Raw genomic sequence first — 22,261 nt, forward strand, 5'->3', positions numbered from 1 at the left:
GCAGGCTCCATGCACCGGGAGCCCGATGTGGGATTCGATCCTCGGTCTCCAGGATCGTGCCCTGGGCCAAAGGCAGGCGCCAAACCGCTGCGCCACCCAGGGATCCCTATTTTCACTCAATATATGTATTTTTGGATTCAAGGGCATTGATCTACTCCAGAACGGCATACTACTACTCTGTCAAGAAAACTGCAAATCTGTGGTTATTCCTTAAAAAATAAACCACACACCTAAAAAAAATAACTATCTTAAGTACAGGTTAAAAAAGAGGAGTCTTCTTTAACCTGCCTATGAAATTCTCACATTCCAGCCTGAGAGCACAGAGACTATGTGTGTGTGTTTATTGTATCTACATTTGGTCCTCCTACAATTTTACACACGACACAAAGTACCACTGAGTCAATAAGAATAAACAGTTCTGAAATTAATCAAGAGTTACTAAACTTTTCCACAACACTCTTTGGAAAAAACAATGAAATAACAATACTAAGAGTAATGAAGCAAAATGCTCAGATTTTTAAAATAAAAGCATTTTAAAGACATAAGACACATCACAGAAGACATAAAGTCTCTACCCTAACATATATATGGGACTGAGGCATGGAGAGCTGGCTCTTAGCTCTGGGCTCAAAGAGAAATGGAGCCCACCCCAGGCTCCATGGCTCCATGGCTCCACTGCTCGTGGCTGTGACACTAGCCTCCCTAAGGCAAGGTATTCTCTGTGTAACAGGTAGGACACCAGCCCCTACCTCCTAGGACACTCAGGAGCCTTACTCATTTGACAGAATGAACAGAGAATTTGGGCAAACCATCACCTCGCAGGGCACGCTATAAGTGATAGCTAAATAAGTGAAGTGTTACCTGGAATATACTGGCCCCATAAGGTGTTCTCCAGGCATTCAGAAGGTTGTCCTTTCCAGTGCTTACGAACCATTTGCCTACAGAAAGAGAGTTTTGAAAAAGGTTTTGTTTGTGTTACTTTGTCAGACACCTAAGATTTGCTTTACAGAGCACGAACTATTCACGGAAAACTCTTCTAGTTTGCAACAAAAGTTTCTTTTCACTGGAAAAATAAAGCTCCATCTCCTAGATTTAGTGAGTCATTTATACTTAACACTACAGTAAGTGGATTGGTACGTGGCATTAGAGGTGTAGGCATGGACATATGAGAACGAAATGTAATTCTGAAGAGGAACATATTACTAGACCAAAGGAGTGGAGTGAAAATGCATCAGCAGGAAGACTGAAGAAGCGATTCTAGCAGACAGGAAATGGACAGGAGGAGACTACTTACCACAATGGGCAAACTTGAGCGACAGTACACAGCTCTCATGGAGATGCAGCTGATATTTATCTGGCTTGGTGACATGTAGCACTTCCACGTTACTGTTCTCCATTCCCACTGCGAGCCACTCTCCCGTTGGGCAGTAGCCCAGAGAAAAGATCTAGGATGAAAACAGATGATAGTGTGCCTACAGAAGACATGCTTGCTTCCCTTAACTGGGAGGTACAATTTCTTCTGGGATACTACTCAAATTATGAAGGAAGTCAAAAGGATTTGAATTGTACAGGAAGAAATTACAGCCAAATAAGTGATCCCAAAGTAATGCAATATATCTCCACAATATAATTTAATCACTTACGTAAAATTCAAATATATACAGAGTAATGGTCTTTGGAATAAAACCCTAAACCCTAAAAGCTTGTAATAAAGGAGATTTTTTTAATCCTTTAAAAAGTATTACTGTAGTTTGACAGAAAAAAAATTCAATTTTCAGTTATCTAACCTAGAGTCAAAAGTGACTTGATCACACGGCAAATGAACTATCCCTTAAGTATACCATATATTCCACAAAACTGTGTCTTCTAAAACTTCCAGGCACAAGACCGTACCTGTGAGGTGAAGTCATGCTGCTGCAGCTGGCGCCCCTCACGCAGGTCCCAGGACCTGACCGTATTGTCCAGGCCGCCCGTCCAGAGCTTGGTGCCATCGTTAGAAATATCAATACAGCTGGCCCCATCTGTGTGGCCCTGGAATTGCCTAGAGATGTCAAATGGAGAGAAAGCCTTTGAAAAACTAGTTTTCCTATGAACTCAATTCAGAGTTCATCGGTGTGCCAATGTGGAAAAAAGTGTGGAACTTCCTTAAAAACTTAAAAAGTTGAATCATCACACAATCCAGTAATTCCACTACTGGTTTTCACCCAAAGAAAATGAAAACACTAACTTGAAAAGACGTATGCACCTTTATGTTCACTGTAGCATTATTTATAATAGCCAAGTGTCCATCGATAAATGGATAAAGAAGATATGGTGTATGTGTGTGTGTGTATACATATATGCACGTGCACGCATACACACACACACAGTGGAATATTACTCAGCCATTGAAAAGAATGAGTCCTTGTCATTCGTAACAACATAGATGGAGCTAGAGAGCATAACGCTAACGGAAATAAGTCAAAGAAAGATAAATACAATTTCACTCATCTGTAGAATTTAAGAAACAAATGAATAAACAAAGAAAAAAGACAAAAAACAGACTCCTACAGAGAACAAACTGATCACCAGAGGGGAAGCAGGTGGGAGATGGGTGAAACAGATGAAGGGGATTAAGAGCACACTTATGATAAGCACTGAGTAATGCATAGAATTGTTGAATCATTTTGCACACTTGAAACTAATATAACACTGAATGTTAATTATACCTCAATAAAAAAAATTTAGAACTCCTCAGGGATCAATTTCATCAAACATCTTATTCATAAATTTTACTTGGGTTTACTATGTTTTCTAATGATTCAAATAACAAAACACACACATAATTCAGGTTTAACTGAGATGCCGAATTTCCTGCATTTTTTATTTTTGAACACTGAGGAAACACTTTTTGAACTACTCTTATACCAAAAAACGCCTGCTTTTAGCAATGGGAAAAAAAAAAAATCTCCAATTGAAATAATAAAACTCACATAGCTACATGTATATGACATAATCAAAAACACATTTAAGATCTATTTTATCATTGTCATATGAAAGAAAGGGTTTAAGAGGATGTAAGGCATACTCTCCCTTCTACTAAAGCTATGGGGATGGACACGGGAACAGCAGAGCAAATTTTGCCAGTGCGCAACAATGCAACTGTAGCAGGCTGTGCAAGACCAAAAGGCCTGCTCTCAAGTAAGGCCTATGTATGTCTCAGCTGCCCCAGGAGCTGGTAGACAAAAGACATGGGCAGGGTGGTAGAGAAGAGATTAGAAGTAGTTCTTTATAAGGAGCCTTATCCAAGATGAAAAACAAAGTGATGTTTTTGGAATCATACATTGAGCTCAGTCCTGCAAAATATCTGACAGGTGGACAGCAGAGGCCTCTTCTCCTTATGTGTTCCCCTTGACTTGTGGCTAGGCTTGATTACAACCTTTTCACATCCTCCAGCAGGTCATACCTCTTGCTTCCTACTCTCTTGGGTGCTGACATCTGGAGACTCATTTTCAGGGCATTACCTATCAACACCAATTCCATACAATTTCACTTCTAAACAGACAACTTAGTGCATCCACCCATCCTTAAAGGTGGGATTACAGATAATATAGCCCATTTGAAAGTGAGCAGCTCAATTCCAGGGCCCATGGCAGGTGTTTAGTGATGAACGTGTGGGATACATGTGGCATGGAGGATGTTGCCCTGCACCATGAATCTTCTGAGTGTCTATCAACAATGATGGTTGGTTAGCAAGCACAGATGGCAAATTACAGATGTCTAATGAGCTCATGAGGTCATGGGAACATTATGTACATTAATTATGTAAAAATGACCTCATTTTTAAAAAACTTAAATTGGTGATGCTTAGGACAATATCCAAAAAAAGCAAAGAAAGAAAACAACTCCTCATTTGGTAAGTTCAAAAGTGCAGAAAAGATTTTACACTAGTAACTTGTTTCTAGCATCTTTAAAAGGAGCCTGTCCCCTAACCCTTTTTAGTAGGATAATTATTTTTCATCGTCTTAGACACACAGGGCTCTTTGGCCCAGAATGGTAAAATCTATTCCTCTCATGCCCTGATAAGGGATCTTGCTGACCCACCTCACCAGCGTCTGGTTATGCAGGTCCCAGACTGCGATGTTACCGTCACTGCAACACGAAAAGCAGACCTTGGAGTCAGGGCTGATGGCCAGGGCGTAGCAGGCAGGGGCTGAGGACGTCAGCTCTGCCTTGATGCGTGGGGTGGGAGCTGCCAGATCCCAGATGGACAGAGTACTGGCTTCCCCTCCCACTATGAGGGTGCGACCATCAGGGAGCAATCGGCAGGAACGGATGTAGTTATCCCTGTTCTGCAGAGACAAAAACCATCAAGAGATCACTCATGAGGAAAGGAAAACAGCATTAACATGAGAGCAGAAATCCATAAAAAGTATTGTGTTCCCTCCTGGTTTTAATGAGCCATTTTTACTTATGACAATGATAAAGTGGATTAATGCTAGAAAATTACATGAAATTAGGGAAGTACTTAAACTTGATCTACAAATTTAGTGCTGAGATATTTAATCTTAATTAGCATGAAAATGCAAAGATCTAGACCCAACTCCCACCACCACCAAATCACCCTGCTGCCTGAGTCATTTGCACACACAGAAATACACACACTAAGGCAGGAGCACATGCAGTCCTGGAGTAGCCATGCCTGGGAACCTGGATGGTGAAAGGTACTACTGCTGCCACCACGGTGCCAGAGGTTAGAGATCTGAAGTCTCTTTCTTTCTGCACAGAGGGCAGCAGCGGTTGGTCAAGCGGCATCAACTGGAGACAAAACTTGATCATGGACTGTTAGGGGTAGAGGGGGGAAAAACTGTCCTCCCAGCTTGCGCAGTTCTGGGAATGTTGTGTACATCAATTATGTTAAGCTGACCTAACATGGTGCTGCTGCAAAAATCCCACTGCTGGTCTAAGAAAGAATATCCAATGGAAGTTCCGTAAGCAGTGCAAGGACAACTGCCCAAGAGACAGCCAAGGGGGTATCCTAGTGTCTGCCCATGAAGCGTGACAGTACTCTGGTCTCATGATGTCACAGACTGAGTGTCAGGAGCACTCTCACGGAAAGCCTCCTGGGCTTTTGCTTTTCTTAAACTCCTTTATCAGACAGGCAAGTGAGCCTGTGCCCACATGCTGGGCAGGGTTTACAAAAGCTGCACGAGACACGCGGCACATGCCATCAAGAACTGGATAATGCTGCCTTGAGGAACTGAAAGATAGGCCTCCTCAGCGCTCGCTGTCTCCACATGAAAGGCCGCAAACCACCAAAGACAACTACCCAGTTGGGATCAACTCCATTTGCTGATTGTCCATCTAAGTCCCTCACTATCCCATCCTATTTTCTGGATGAAGGTGTAAACCCTGTTCATCCATGTTGACTCACCAGACAGTCAAGCTGAGAGACGGGGCTCTTGTTGCCGGGGTGGCTGATGTCCCAGACCTTGACGCAGCCCTTCCCGCCCGTGTACACGTGCCTCGTGGGGTTGCTGATGGTCACGGCGCACACCACCTCCCCGTGGTTCAGGGTGTTGATCTGGCGTGCGTGGCGGGGGATGCCGGGTCCGATGAGGGCGTCGGGGGGGAAGGGGACAGGCTGCATCTGACCGTCTGCGGTCACATGAAAGGAGTATGCTCTAAGGTAGTGGGGGAAGACAAAAAAATAGGTAAAGGGAAATGTAAAAAACGTCAGTTAACTGACCAGTGTAAGGACATAAAAAAAATAAAACATTTTTAGTGCTACACATGATTTGCAAATAAGTCAAATTTACCTGGTACAGTAGAAATAACATAATTTTCAGAGTCTCAGAGCCTCTCTGTACCTCAGTTCTCATCTTTAAAAGGGAGAGAAGGCTACCCATACTTCACAGAGAATTAAGTAAGATAGCCAACATTAGGTACCTACTCCTTCAGGGCACTCTGCAGACTTGCAATGCTTTCTACTTTGGGTGATTCAGAATCCTGTGATGAGATTTTTGCCTGTATATGAATTCACTCCAATCAAGTGATTTACTAATGGAGATCAAGAAGCCAAATTTAGCAGCTTTAAGAAGCTAAGAGTCTCTAGGTCTACAAGGTGAAATGACAGTTGTGCCCCTCCCTCAAAACACATTAAAAAACAAAGTCCTATCAGACTTGACAGTCACTAATTCAAGTCATTCCCAATAAAATTAGGACCTGAAAAGGCATACAGTGTGACTACCCCAAAGGCCCACCTATGAGTATTTAGCAGCTCCATCTCAAACTCATCTCCAGGAAAAACTCTATAGCTATGAAAACATTTGGTTCTAAAATGCAACTTAAGTTAGAACATTTCTTTCAACAGGTCTCTATTCTTAGGACACTGAAGTTAGGCTATGTGATGGGAGGGGGGGGCTGGGCCAGTCTTCTATCACAGGCAATAGCCCATTTTGCTGTGGCATGAAGCTTTGGAATGTACTCTGTTTATAGGAAAAAGTTTATACAAAGGGAAAGCATCTGTGGGTACACAACGGATTGGAGCTTGGACCTATCAGGGGAGTTTTAGAACCAATATAGTTTACGGTTCCTTAATGCAAAAATCTACAGGCTAGCCACGTTCATCAAAATTAAGCTCATTACTGAGGGGCCCTCATCATTCCCTCAGTGTCCCCAGAAAGGATGATGTAAGCATGCAGCAGTGGAAGATGTGCTGCCAGATAGTGGAAGGCTTTTTCTTTCTCTGCAAACAATGGAGAAAGGCACAGAACTGGGCTGTAGAAGAGAAGTAGTATGCCAGATTGCTGAGGGGGAAAGGAGGACGGGAAGCTAGGAAAACAAGACAGAAGACATTTTGGTTCAAACAACAGGACTGGAAACACACTGGATATGTGACCTGGGACAGAGGCACGGAGGAGGGCTTTAAGGCTTGGAACCCAGGTGCCTCAGGTAGACCATGATACATTACTGAAGTGAAAGGAAAGCATGACCGAAGGTACACATGCAAGAAAGTAAATGGTTTGGTTTTCTTCAATTTGAGGGCAGTTGGGAACCCAAACGACTCAACAGGAAGTTGAGTGCTGTGATTCAGGAAGAGAGGTTAGGTTAGAAAGGTAGTGTGCGCCTATCAACTAAGAAGTGACAGTTGAAGCTAAGGGAGCAGAAACGATGATCCTGTAGCAGATCATGCAGTGAGTACACTAGATGCAGGGGCCTGCTTCCATCTAAGGAACCTCCGGTGAGAGCAGTCAGAGACACAGACCATTGAGAGAGACAATCAAGTGGAGAGATGGTGGAAGATAGTCTACCACCTGACAGCTTATTAACAGATTCAACCATTCAACACTTCTGGGATACTGCCTGTGTGCCAAGCACCATGCTAGCAGGACCAAGGTTACAATGGGAAGAAAAATCTCCTATCTCCTGAGGTTACAGCCTGTGGGAGTGGGGAGTGGGCAGCAGGTGAGTAGTGGGGCAGACTCATTAGTGAGATATTCACATAAATAAAAAGGTCAGATGGTCAATGCGATGGACAATGCACATGTCTGGTAGTGTGGGATTTGAGTGAGGACAATGGGGCTTCGATATAGAGAGGGAGATGGTGTGAGGGGGAGGGGTATAGCAAATATGGAGGCCAGAGCAAGACAAAATGTTTATTACCTATTTTTTCAGAAACTATTTACTAACTGCCTATTATGAGTCAGGTATTATCAGGTCCTGGACATTCAGGCGTGAACAAAGTAGACAAAGTCTCTATTCTCCTGAGCCAATATATAGAAGGGAAAGAAGATACCACATAAAAGTAGCTAAATAAGTATCCTCAGTTCCCCATCAGATTATCATGCGCGCGCACGCGCGCACACACACACACACACACACACACACACACACACACGGTGTACAAGCCTGGGGGGGCATATGAGTGAAGACGGGAAGGAGGGATGCAGGCCCTTGCACACACTGAGGGGGGAATGTGGAATGTGCCAGGAGATGGAATGATGCAAAGTCCCTGAAGCAGAAGCAAATGAGAAGACTAGTGTGCACTCTGTGAATGGGGCAGGCTGAGGACAGAGGGAGGGCAGCAGTAAAAGGGACCTGGCAAGCTGTGAGGAGGAGCATGGATACTACCCTGGGTGGAATGGAAGTCACTGGAGACTTCTGGACAGAGAGTGATAGGATTCAGTTAAGTTTTAAAGTATGCTGGGTGAAGAATGGATTACAGGTGGCAGAATGGGAAAAGGAACACTAGACGGGAGGTCTGTGCAGTAACCTAGGGGAGAAGCCAGTGGCTGGGGATTGGGAGACAGTGAGACAGCTGGGAACAGATTTGCAGTTCAAAAGATCACTATTCGGGATCCCTGGGTGGCGCAGCGGTTTGGCGCCTGCCTTTGGCCCAGGGCGCGATCCTGGAGACCCGGGATCGAATCCCACGTCAGGCTCCCGGTGCATGGAGCCTGCTTCTCCCTCTGCTTATGTCTCTGCCTCTCTCTCTCTCTCTCTATGTGACTATCATAAATAAATAAAAATTAAAAAAAAAAAATTAAAAAAAAAAAAAGATCACTACTCTGGTTGGCTGGAGGCAGAGAAGGCTGTGCTGAATGGACATGTGAATTCTGGAAGTGACACAGTGAGGGGCATTCATGAGATCTTTTTTGTGAGCCTGTTAAGTAGGTAAGTGAAGTCAAAAAGGACAGCTACAGTCGACATGGTCCAAACCCCAAGACAAGGTTACTGGGGGCCAACCTTATGAACACTGTAGTTGCATGGAATGATGGCAGGCTCTGAGGGGAGGAAGACCCTAAGCTAGTGTCAAATCTTTAATAAACTGGGGAAATCCCTCAACAAGGCAGAAGAGTAGGTAGACTCCAATGGTACAAGCCTCAAAGGGTCAGAGTTTTCACAAAAATATGAGAGTGTGGTTCTAGAAAAGACTGGGTGGGGTGTGTGTGTGTGTGTGTGTGTGTGTGTGTGTGTGACTTAGCCTTTATCACCCCATCACTGCTCCTAAGGATTTCAGGATATGAAACAAATGAAGGGGCACCCCCTCATAGAGCTGCATGTGGAAGGGTCCCCCTTGGGAGAGTGCTAGGTGTCAATGAGGCAAAGCGGGGAAGGCAGTAATGCTTGCAGAGGAAGGCTGAGATTCTGAGGGATGATGATAGAGGAAAAGGCTAATTGATTTAGCAATTAAAGAGGTCATGAAGACTAAACCTTAAAGAGAAAAAAAAGGTTATTCCAAGTGTAGATGGTGTTATATATTCTTAATGGTAATTTACTTGAAGAAAAACCATCCCTTCTCTCTAGTATCACTAAATGGTTTCTAAGGAGCTTTGAGAATTTAAATAGTTAAGAAACCAGACACACGATTTCTCTCAAGGTTTTTGATAGGACATTCTTCAACTCAACCACAACCACTCTGTGAGCACCTACTATGTTCCTAGCACTCCTTTAACAAGAATGTCAAGAGCATTAAGGATATACGTGGCCCTGTTTGCTCTTATTACATGTCAGATACTCAAGACTGGAAAAAATAAAACTCCAGTACATTCTTATCAGATTTCAAGAAACTCTTTGATGAGTAGCTGGCAAAGTGTACTGGAATGTGTAATGAGAGCCAACCATTCTAGAAATCAGAGAAACCCAGGCTTGAACAATTATTCTTTTTCTATCCAATTAAATCCATTGATAAGGACCTCTTAGCCACATGCTTACACACAGACATCATGCTAAGAATACAAAATCGGGTAAGACATTGGCCTAGCAGCTTCCAATCTAGGAAGTGTGAGGAGTAAAGCACAGAAGTGCCCACAGTACCAGGTGAAAAACGTGAAGTATGAAGTTCTGCGGTGGTTCATAAAGAAGAGACAATGCTCATGTTTCAATAGGGACATGGTACTAGAGATGGGTTTTGCAGAATGGAGGGATCTTGCCAAAGAGGGAGGAGGATGGAAAAACAATTCCGGGGGGTGCAAATAGCAGAGAGCAAGGGCTCTAAAAGGATGGGGTGCAATGATGGAAATTCCTGGACTGGTTTTGATCCAAGGATTCATTTATTTAATAACGATCCCACGGTTAAGTGGTTGGAGAAGCTGGCCTGAGCACAGGCTGATCAGATCTATCAGGAATATATACATTCATACTCTACATACATACACACACACACACACACACACACACACACACACACTGCTATCTATGTGCTAGAAAAGGGAGGGCCTGCAAGGCCAGCCTGAGAGCTCCACACACAGAATTCACAACAGGGTTTTTTGGAGGGAGAACAGGTAGGACATTATTGGGGCAACTGACAGAATACATGTTATCGCAAGGAATACAATGGGTAGGAGGAGTAAGAGACAATTATTTCAATAATCTAGATGCATGGTAATGGGGGACCTGAACTAGGCTAGGTCAAGGAAGACACACTAGAAATAATAATGGATATAAAATTCTATAGGACTTAACGAAGGAGCTGTGAGGAAGGAGCCAATAATAAGAGAGTTTCTGAGCTTAGGAAACAAGAACCAGAATACCAATACTCCTGGTGGGCAATTTGCGAGGAAGACCTAGTCGGGGGACATTGTGATACGATAAATTTGAAGTGCAAGTAATACACACTCAAGTTGTCTGAGATGTCCAGCAAATAACTAGAAACGAAGGGCTGAAGGGGGAGGGTTCAGGGAACCAGAGAATACAGTGACCTGCGCTCTTCCAAAACACACGCACAAGCACCTATGTGCACAGCAGGAGAAAGCACTGAGTAGCTAAGAACAGCCCCCTAAGGAAGCTGGCAAAAAGAACAGAAGCAGCTTGGACTTCCCGAAAGGACAATACTTCAAACATCAAGGCATCTGCAAATCGCTCTTTTTAAAACATGTGCATTGAAGGTGCTATTTTATTTGAAGCCATCATGCTTCGATGAAAACTCAGCATATTTAGAGAAGGTCCTTGGCCGTCCCACCCTCATCACGTTTTCCATCTCTAAAAGGCCGAGTTCTGTAACGTGGCACTCATCTTTCCCATACTTTGCAACACCTCCAAAGTTTTCAATGTCTCACAAGATGGGACTAGACCTTGAATTCACAATAAAAGATCTGGCCAGGGTACTTTATAAAGTATGACAGAAAATCAGGTTCTAAGTCACATATGAACCCACTAGTAGGTCACAGCCAGCCAATAAATAATTGTTAAGGGCTTACTGTGTATGTCTAACATCGTTCCTATTTTGAAAAATCCTGCTTTATAAAAACAGAACAGGGAAAAATTTCTGAATTGTGAGCAGCCTAAAATCAATAAACCTGAGATCTTCCTTCTGTCATGGCTGCATCCACATGCCATGTCTCATAATATAATTAGTACTATGGTTTAACTGAATAGTTTTGCACTATTTATAGATGTCTCATTTAAGTAGCAGGTGAGGATAAAAAGTCCATTTTGGGCTTATGTTGAAATTAAACTATATTGTCATTCTAATTACAAATTGAGTGGAACTCTTGCTAATTCACCAGAATAGACAAGAGGACCCAATGTGATTCATTCTGTAAAAATAATTACAACAGAGATGCACAACTGCTTTAAGTCTTTCTGGAGAAAGGTGGTACTTTGTGTGCGTGGTAGGGAAAGACTTTAGGTGATTTATTATATTTTACATTCTAGCACCAAAAAAAGAGTTTCTGTAGAAAAATACATACATGACAAAGTTTCACAATTCTGTATCTTAAGATTTCAAGAGCCACCTGTTATAATCATTTCTTCTGAGAAATCTAAAATAAAAATACAGTATCGCAAATGCATAAATGAATGTGAATTTACAGGTCTTGACACTTGTACAAAGACACACTAATGACAGGAACATGGAGTCTAATTTACTCAATCTAATTTTCTTGGGTCATTTCTACCCACTACAATATGTTCAATTATATAAGCAGCTGAAGAACTGATAATGTCCTGAGCCAACGCTAAACCAGAAATGATGCTCTGGTTGACTGAAAAGCCCCATGTATCAAACACGGTACCAAACATGTAACACATTACCTCGTCACCAGCTTGTCAGGGCGTGCCATCCCTGGTTTATAGATGAGCCAACTAAAGTTTACAAAGTTAAGAAACTGTTCAGTAGTTGTCAACTGGGAGAGTAAAAGTTCAAATTTAGATGTCACACTCTAGAACTCACTCTGTTGACCACACCATGCTCTCTTTGTGGGATTCCTAATGTCATTGGCCAACTGCATGAGATGTGGGTTCTATCAATCCCAGGAACAAAAATTTGCAACCATCTTCAAACCATCAATCTTCTCAAAAGGATCTCAATGATTCTATAATGCTAAGTATCAAGACTAGGAGAAGGAAGGGAATCTGGCTCGAGGCTCAGAAGAGCCTCCTGAATCAGACCAGCTCTAATTCAACAGTGGCTCAGACAGCCCAAACCTAAACCAAGACTGCCATTCTTCTTCATGGGCACCAAACACCCCGTTCACTCCTTGTGGCCCCTGGGCAGTAGCTGAGATGAGAAGCACCAGCTCTTCTGTTCTAGTGGTTATACTACAGCTCTGGTACAACAGCTAGTTAACCAAGTGTTAACTATGCAGTACCTGAACACGGGATAATACCTTTTCCTTAAAAACAAAACAAGACAAAACAAAAAAGCCCTCTCCATCATCACAGGTTCTTATGGAACTCCTAGGTATTTGAGTTATTTGATCAATCCTATGACCTTGTTATTTAGTCACTGTTTGAAATAGACCAAACTTTCACCTTCAAATACATCAGAGTTCTTGGTCAACAAGACTAATAAGTCAGTCAACAACTATTTGCAGAACACACACAAGTACACAGAATTTTACGCTGAGGGGGATTTATACCTTCAATTCTCAGGGAACTCAAAGTCTGATTTGCCTTGCCTCCCTTATTATCAGTCAAATATTTACGAAGCAACTTGGCTATGGAGCCAGCATTGTGTTTGATACAACAGGGAAGCTTAGCATAGATCTGCACAGAAGTAAGCTACACAAGTTGTTACACATGGGAAACAACGCGGTGACAGCTAAGTGCCTGAGTGTATAGTAGTGAATAAACAAGCAATGGGAGATCAGAGAAGAGAGGGACTGGCTGGCTCACTTACGCACTCTCTCTCCCCACCTCTCTCACTCATTTAAAACATATATATTGTGAGCACCAATTATGAACCAGGTACCGTTCTAGGCACTGGAGCTACTTCTGCAACTGAAGAGCAAAGAGGTCTCTTCTGCTCTCATGGAGCTTACATTCAAGCAGGGAGAGGCAGATAATGGAACAGGTACAGACAAGTACAAAAACATGCCGAAGGAAGAGAAGAACAATGATGGAGAGGGGTAGGGAGAGAAGGATGCTATTTTAGATAGGGCTGTCAGGGCAGAATGCTCTAGTAAGTGACATTGTAGTAGACACTTGAAGTGAGAAATAAGCCATAGAAGTACTACCACAGGAAGGTCCAGTAAAGAGCAAATGCCCCGAGGCAGGCCAGCCACCAAGGAGGTCTCTGGGAGAGGGGAATTAACTGCTAGGGAGGGTAAAGTGTTGGTAGCAGAGGGTGGGGAGAAAGCACCAGCCTGGGGAAGCAGCAGGTGTCTGGCATGTGTAGTGACAGGACACCAGTAGAAAGAGCCATGAGAATATATACGCATGACGAATAAGGCAGGGAGGGTCTGCAGGGATATTTCCCAAAGACAGGAGAGAGGAAGCAAGCCAGGATTTTAAGGGAAGAGCCGGTGTTATTTTACAGTCAAGTCTCTGCATCTGGGAAGATGAAGCCAGAGACAAGCGTGCATAGGTAATAAAAAGGTGCGCTGGACTGAAATGAAGGATGTGCAATGAGATACGGTGAGAGATTAGAATGTACAAGAAGAGACTGGAAAAACTGATGTGTGCGTTCTGCCTTCATAACTCAAGGGGGCTGTGAATACAGCCTCTCCAAATATCCAGCTCACAGGATGATAAGCCAAATGAGCAAGCCACCTTTTCCGCAAACACAATTGAACATAAGACCACACTTCTTTCTCTTCACAGCCTTTGAAGTTTGGCACGTCTTTTCCCAACATGCTCAAATTTTGAGCATCCAGGTTTGCACATAAAACGTTTCTTTCAAGGCAACAAAAGAATTCAGTAACAGACGTAGAGAAGACCTGACTGCTGGAGATGCCTCAGTAATTTGCATTTCCATATTAGAAGCTCAAGATTTTAAATTGAAAATACAAAACCCCACCTCATTACCTCTTTCCTTGTGCAAAGAGAAAATGGAAATTCTTTGCGAAGGAAAAAAGACAAAAACAAAATATGAGCCTGGGCAGCTTCCCCCCACTGCCTAGCAGTGCACAGCTGAAAGGGCCAGCAAGGGCTCAGGGCCTGGCACATGGTGAGCACGAGGTTCAGAGGTACTCACGGTTTTCCTCCCGGAATGCCTGTCAGGTTTGGAGGTATTGCTGGCACACGCATGTGATGGTGTGGATCAAATCCAACCTAAAATTTTCCCAAGCAAAATAACAGAAACAAACACCGTTACACTAACTTACCTCAGCCTACTCAATACCTCTCTAAATACTGGGAGAACACAGACTTTAAATTTAGAAATATACATACGAAAGTATCAACCGATGAAAAAATAGGATGTTTACAATTTTAGTGGTAACATCCTGGGGGGTGGAACATACATGAAAAAAATAACTTGTATAATTTTTTCAAGTTTATGATGGAAACAGGGTTCACTACATTCATTACTATTTGCTCTATTCTTGTAGGTTTAAAGTTAAAAGGAAACCTAAAATATCAAGGACATTTCCTCACCTTAGAAAAGGCAATGGATCTCACAGTATAACTGCATGTAGTTTAATTTGCAGATATGATGGGTCCCTACGTTCAAATACACGTCTGACCATCCCAGAAGCCATGGAATGGTTTGATTTCACGAAGACCCATGAACATACCACTGGTGATCTCCCGTAGGCGGCGGCAGCAGCAGCAGCGGCAGCGGCAGCACTCATCTGAGGGGAAATATTGTGCAGTCCTGCGTAGGCGGCGCCGGGGCTGGTCAGCTCGCCATTCATCCCAGCATGGGGCACGATCCCAAACGGGGTTGGATATGGACAAGGGACTGCCATCGGGGTCCTCAGGCTTGAGGCTACAGAGCAAAACAGAAGGAGAGAAGAGAAAAAACAAGAACACAGGAAATAATAAGGAAGTAAGACATTAAAATATACCTTTAAAAAACAGGATCCAGTGCTCAAATTCGCTTATTGTAATATGCTCAGGTTAAATAACTCTTAACAGACTTTTGATGTGGGTTATTACTACTCTTAAGGTATGGCACTATTTGCATTGCTTTACTTCTTTAAAAAAAGTGCAGAAAACTCTTCTTACTAACCCAAAGGGTCGACTCCTGCTGGCTTTCCAGGCACAGGCCGCAATCCGGGGGTGGAGGTACTGCCTGGGGTGGGTGCATCAGTTCGCGGAGTAGGGGTATTGGACTTTGAAACAGGAGTAGTAGATTTTTCATTCTAATAAGAGATAGAAGAGAATACAGTGGCAATGAGAATACAGTTTTTACAATGATGTTAAACGTTTTTAAAAAGGCAAGTCAAAAGGAAAAGAGAAAGAAATGGAAAAGTTCCTCAGGTTGGGCCTTTAGTTTTAAAATTAAAAAGAACCAACCAACCAACCAACCAACAGATCCCTGAGAGCACAAAACCAACGTTCAGTTCAGGAGGGTATAAACTAAAGTAGAATCTAGAGTAGAGAAGATGATTTCCAGGAAACTGGTATGAGTCAGACAGAGGCTGATAATCATGATGTCCTATGACCAAACACTTGCTGGTTGCTTTGATTTAAGGCTGCTTGAGCTGGGTTTCTGATGGACTGTTCATGTCACAAGAGGTTTCCTGGTTAACAGGTCCCATTAGAACAGATCCACGCCTAAATCATCACAGAGATCAGTAGAGAGGAGATGCCAATACAAGACCAGAAGGCCAAAAGAGAACAGAAAAAAAACCTAATGTACCTCTGTTCCAGACACATCCCCCTAATTTGCAGACAACCTAAGGAACTTTCTTTCCTTCAGTTGCAAATTCAGAAGACTATATGAAAACTGAATTTGTCTTTTTTTTTAATGTTATGTTACAAGGAAATAACTGGCGAAGAAAAAGGAAGACATACACACAAAAAATGCAATTAACTACACAGCCACAGAAGAAGGGGATATGGGGAGATTATCCTGACTTGCAAGCAGTTTCATTTTTGCATTTGTGATTTGTGGTGTGAGTCAAGGAAGACTTTTGTAAATGACAGATTACTTGTTAGACAGGAAGGGAAAATTATTGCAGTCATATATAGCTTGGTAATTCAAACAAAGCTAGCAACGAAATCACATCCCAGTCGAAAACTAAATTTACCATAAACCATAGGTGACAAAACCATCTCTGTAAGCCTGGTGTGTATTTCTTCATCTTTGCTGAGACACGTTTCGCTCAATTTCCCCATATCCCTCCCCTATCCTTGCAAAAAGACTCATAAAACAAACATCTATCACCAGTAAGTCAGTAAACCCATCCTGTTCCCAAAGTACTTTTGTCAATTAAGCTCGAATATTGAACATCTAAGTATATTTGGAATTAAGAGTCCTTGTAGAAAAATGTGAAAAATACCAAATTTACCAAATAATCAAAGCCAAGCATCTTGAAACAGGCCACGCTAAGAAAGAGGATGAAGAGCAGCTTACAAGGCTAAGTTCTTTGGATTTGGAGGAAGGGGTGCTGCTGGAGGACGCAATGGAGGCTGGGCTGATAGGGGCGTCTTTCTTGAGCAGGCGCGCCTTGTCCAGGCCGTTCTCTCTGGGGGAGTGTGCTGGACTCCCCCGAGGGGAAGATGGGTCCTACAGGGAAACAGCAAGGGCAGTAATGCAGCACAGCACACTCACAATGCTAGAATACTTGAGTGCGGAAAGCACAAAGAAGTGCAAAATGAATGCTCTGTAATCGATAATAAAAGATTCACCGAATTGCTAAAGAAAATATTTGGTAGAATGCAATATTTACAGCACAGCTAATCCTTGAAGGACATGGGTTAGATCTGTGCGGTTCCATTTATATGCAGATTTTTTTTATAAATATGCTACAGTACTGTAAATTGTATCTTCTCTGCCTTATGATCTTAGGAAGATCATGTTCTTTTCAACATGTTTTCTCTAGCTTTCTTTATTTTAAGAATACAGTAATACATATAACATACAAAATACCTGTTCCTGACTGTTAATGTTATCTGTAAGGCTTTAGGTCAAAAGTAGGCTGTTAGTAGTTAAGTTTTGGGGGAGTCGAAAGTTATATGTGGCAGCACAATGGGCATACTTGCTGAATCACTATGTTGTACACCTGAAACTAATGTAACATTGTGTGTCAATTATACTTAAAGAAGTGGGGGGGGAGGGGGATTACATGAGGATTTTCAACTTTGTAGGAGGTTAGTGCCCTAAAACTGCCCTCCCTACCATTGTTCAAGGGTCAGCTGTACTTCTTCAAAAACAAAAATCAAAACCCTACAAATATACAGGTCACTTGTCAATGAGATCTGAAGGCTGACCACATATATCTGGTGTGCATTCATGGTGATAGCAAAACACACTTGTATTTTTATAGAAAAGAATAGCAATATAAAAAGGATCAATAATAAATACATAAATTTCAGGTAAATAAAAAGTGGGTCCCTTTGGAAACGGAGCGCACACATTCTGAATACTGTGTGGACACTAGTCATTGTTACAGTGGTAAGAGCAAGAAGCTGAACAAGCCATAAAATGTACCTCATTGGAAACGTCAACCACCAAATTGTCATCACTCTTCTCTCCATCGCTGTCCTGCATCAACAATTGACAAGCATTACCTCCTCCCCTAGCACATGCATGCATACACACGTACAAAGGCCAGATTTACCCCAGATAAATTCAGGTTAATTCCTCACCTCTTATAAAAATGAACTGCACCCAAGAGTGCTAAACACTTTACAATGTACTCTGTTCTTTAATCCTCATGATGATTTTTAAGGTAAGTAATATGATGATTCCACTTTACAGTTTAAAAAACTGAAGCTTATGGCTTGCTACTCCAAAGCTAGTGGAAGCTGGCACATCCAGGCTAAATCCAGCCTACTGTCAGGTGTGATGTGCGTTCTCTCAGTTTAAAAGACTGGGTAAGTAGCCAGCATTTTAAGATTGGGAGGTTTCACACGAAAATCCAAACTTTCAAAAAAAAAAAAAAAGAAAAGAAAATCCAAACTTTCTTTCTTTCTTTCTTTTTTTTTTTTTTTTCTTGAGGCCTGCAGTCCTGCAGGGCACCACCACAGGGAGCAGAGCAGGCCCTGGCTGCATCCACCCCAGTCCCACCCAGCTGGCTTCCTTCACTCTATGACTTGAAGGGTCAGTCACTGAAGGGAAATAAGCTTCAACCCATGCTAGGGACACATCTGGATGCCTCTGCAAGTTATACTCTACTTGCTTTACCCCTCAGCGCAAATTCCTTTTAGACATTTTAACAGGCTAGGATTTTACATTTTCCTTAACATTTCTAGTTGACTGCAGGAAATTCAAGCACCTTGACATACAGAGAGGGAAGCAAATGCATCTCTAGAAACAGTACTATGAAAGCCCTACAATGTCTTCTATTGGCGGCCAGACAGAGCACTGTGCTCTGACTCATGTACACGTGCGTGCTGCCCTGCACACAGAGGCTGTAGCTAGCCAAGTGACACACAGTTCTACACACGGTCACTATTTTTTTTCTCCTCTGGTCTAATTCTAGTTGGTAATAGTCATAAAACGGCTGCTGATAAAAAGCAGAGTAAACTGGTTTCCCCCAAAGCAAAGATGAATGAACTTACGTAACGAGCTGCAATTTCCTTTTCTTCAGTTTTCTGCTTTTTGCTGTCAGAGGAGTAGTCTGTGGAGTTTCTGTGCTTCTCGGCACCTCGGAAACTGGCCGACGGGGATACCGAAGAGCTCTGTAATTCAAAAAGAAAGCAGGGTTGAGGAATGACCATCCACTTCACAGTGAGTTGTGCAGATCTAATGTCCCTTTTGTTCATTAGTGCGCACCTGTAAAATTGTTAGGAGGAGACAGGAGGGAACAGTGGAGGTGAAAGAAAGAGGCAAAGGAGGCTCAGCAGGAAACCAAGGGGAAACAGGGACAAGGGGATGAAGGGGGGAAAAAGGAACCAACAGGAAAGAAGAAATGAAGACAGGACGGAGGGAGCCAAGGAATAAAAAAGGAGGCAAAGAACAGCAAATTCAGAAGATAGAATGGGTCTGGTCCCAAGGAGATGTAGATTACACTGGGGCGGTAGCTTGAAAGCAGTGAGAAAGGAAGCAGATAGAAGAGAAAATGGAAGGAAAGAAAAGGTGAGCCCCTGCCCCCCTGGGGGCCCCAGTTTGCTGGGTGATGGGAAACCAGTAACTTAAGCCTGTACAAAGAATATATTAGAATCCATCTTGAGAAAAACTAGTAATTCTACAAAGAAAAAGGAAGAGAGGTACTCTTGAATTTAAACAACCCCAAAATGGTGATCATGTGACACAAAGGTCATATTTATGTAATTTTGCTAAGTCCCTTGTTTTAAGGTTATGAAAGTTGAAAGTCGCAAATAAAAATCACAAAAACAAAATGCCTGCAAAAATTCACTCTAGTCCTTTTCTGACTCCTACAGTTTTCATGAGCTGGCTCCTTTGTATCTCTGGAAACCCTAGAACTCCATTAGGGCCAGGCAACTGAGAAAGACAGTCACTCCTTCTTGGGATCACAGCTGGGAACGAACCATACAGGCAGGAGAGGTCTGTCATCTCTGCTCTTCCAGAGAGTTCCCAACTGGAGGAGGCCTACATGCTGAAAATAAACACTGAAGTACAGAAAAGGAGTCTGTCTACCACAGAAGCCAAGGTGATTACTACTGGGCACATTCAGACAGTACAAGAGCTTAAAATAACATGTAAAGAATCGTGAAGAAAGCATCAACGAAACCTGAAAGCAACCTTATGAACTGGCTAATGACTCCGTTCCAGACAGACCAAACAGGAGCCCACCTGCCAGTAAGGTGAGGTGTGGGGAGGTAGCAGGGCTGACCTGTGGAGGGTGGCTCATAAAGGCCAGAGAGGCCCAGTCCCTCTCAGCAGGGCACCAGCATGGGGCTCTGAGTGCTAAATTAACCCAGGCTGGCAGTGGAAAGAACACCTGGGATATGGGAAAACAAGTTATAGGAAGAGCAAACAATCACCACCAGGATATCTTTGCCTTGCATCTAAATCAATTCAGGAAACTGTTCCGTAAAGCTCTTCCTCACTGATAACTGTACTCTTCTCATGGAAAATTAAGCCCTTGTACTTTTTTTCCTTTATCTTAGTCTGATGGTAATAATTAACATTTATGAAGATACACAACATTCACAACGGCTTTTAAATTAACTATGGGAGGCAGAGTGATAGCCAGAACTTTTGGCTCTCTATCCCCTTTCACTTCCACTGAACCTTAATGCCACATTTTCTTTTGTGGCTAAACTTTCGAAGCCCATTGTTAGAGGAAAACCAATAAACTTTTCTTTTTCCATGCTGGGTCTACATCGCTACCAAGACACCACCCCCTAGTGGTCACCTGTGGTGATGGCAACCCCACCACCAGCTCCAAAGGATGGAAGGAGGGGGTAGGAGTTTGGTGGCAGGGGAAGATGGGAAGGACAAAGGAGTTGGTTCCCATTGAAGGGCTGGGTACCTCCAAAGGCTTCCTTCCTGTACTATTCTCTCAGTCTTCAGTGAATACTCTAAGTCAGAGGCACCAAACCCTGTGGCTAACCCTACTCATTCGCCCTTAAGCTTAATGGCAGAAACGATGGCAGATGTCATTCAGTCAAGGCTAAAGACCGAAGCTGAACAATTTTTTAAATTGGACTGCTGCTTCATTTTCATGTATCCCAGTTGAGTTCCAATCCTCACTCCCAAGCCATCAGACATGGTTCAATGCTTCTGCTTTGCTTTCACACTGTGACCAGGTTTTTGTGACCATTACTGCATGGAAATCATCCTTGCAAACATCACCTGTGAGCCACTACCTACCATATTCGATGTCAGAACCCCATATCTAGTGTCCCCCTCTCCAGTCTCTCCTCCACATTTCTAGGGTTCGTATTTCCCAAAAGAGAGATTCGACCACTTCTCACTCTTCTTTAAAAACAACAAATGGTTTCTCACCGTCCTTAAGGAAAAAATGTCCAAATTTCTGAGCGTGGCCTTCTCTGCGAAGCCCTTCATCACTCCCCGCCCTCACCCACAGCCCTGGACTTAGAGCTCAGGGCTCTGTGCATTTTCCTTGCATCTGTAGCCTTTTTTTCCTGGCCTAGAAGAATTCCCATTTCCCCTCAGTATCTTTGTGTTGAAACCCATATTCTTAAGGACTGGATCTCATGTCACCTTTTAAAGCTCACGCAGATGCTGTCAAGCAGAATTAATCACTCAATTCCTCCTTGTTCCCTCAACACTTTGTTCACCCAGTGAGTAGAGCGCTCGCAATCGATATGTGGCTATTTGTTTACAAGGCCACTTCCCACTCCAGGCTGTGGGTTACCTGGGGTGGGGGCCCTCGGCACAGCGAGCAGCAGAGAACTGCCCAGTAATGTTTTTGAACATAAATGAGCAAACATCCCTTTGTACTCCTCAACCTTGACCAAAAATTCATATGATACACTCCCTTCCAGCAGACCACTAGGCTGAACAGCTACACAAGAAACCATTTGTTACAGTAATATCTGAGTAGTGCTGCCCTTCAGAAAGCACAGCCTAGGAGCTGTGCCTCTTTCTCACCTCTACTCCCTCACCTACTTCCACATGCCTTCATCCTACTCATTTGATATTTTACAAAAAGAAACCTGTATGTGTTTATCATTAACAACAATCTGAGCCCTGTGATTCTAAGATACTCTAATGAAAGTTATTTCCACTTTGTCCAAAAGGAAAAACTGATTTATGAACGACTGTAAGACACTTTCTCAAAAATTAACACTAAATGGTAACGCTTATTTATTTAAATCTTTATGCTTGCTTATTGATACACATGCACAAACAGCTTTACTTTTCTTAACTGGCTGTTTCTGGCTCTGTGGGCAGTATTTTATTTGTGAAATTTTATTGCAGACAGAGTTATATGTTGGAGTTTCCTGGGAGAATGATAAAGTAGTTAATTATCACTAGCATTTAAAGGTTAAGCTACACAATGGGCACTGGGGC

The 22,261-nt window shown here is 42.8% G+C and overlaps 1 protein-coding gene across 7 annotated transcripts in view; it reads right to left on the minus strand.

Moving 5' to 3' along the window:
- Positions 1-22,261, minus strand: part of TLE4 (TLE family member 4, transcriptional corepressor) — a 142,474-nt gene that overhangs the window by 2,837 nt on the left and 117,376 nt on the right. For all 7 annotated transcript variants that reach the window (XM_038527028.1, XM_038527025.1, XM_038527024.1 and 4 more), the window contains 11 exons: positions 18,877-18,996; positions 17,804-17,857; positions 16,727-16,879; positions 15,377-15,509; positions 14,940-15,133; positions 14,399-14,475; positions 5,414-5,663; positions 4,084-4,331; positions 1,894-2,041; positions 1,295-1,445; positions 862-938 (listed from right to left, as the gene is read on the minus strand). In XM_038527028.1, coding sequence (XP_038382956.1) covers positions 862-938; positions 1,295-1,445; positions 1,894-2,041; positions 4,084-4,331; positions 5,414-5,663; positions 14,399-14,475; positions 14,940-15,133; positions 15,377-15,509; positions 16,727-16,879; positions 17,804-17,857; positions 18,877-18,996 — 1,605 coding nt within the window. The remainder of the gene's footprint in view (positions 1-861; positions 939-1,294; positions 1,446-1,893; positions 2,042-4,083; positions 4,332-5,413; positions 5,664-14,398; positions 14,476-14,939; positions 15,134-15,376; positions 15,510-16,726; positions 16,880-17,803; positions 17,858-18,876; positions 18,997-22,261) is intronic.

This window comes from Canis lupus, chromosome 1 (genome assembly GCF_011100685.1).
Source record: "Canis lupus familiaris isolate Mischka breed German Shepherd chromosome 1, alternate assembly UU_Cfam_GSD_1.0, whole genome shotgun sequence".
Taxonomy (NCBI): Eukaryota; Metazoa; Chordata; class Mammalia; order Carnivora; family Canidae; genus Canis; species Canis lupus.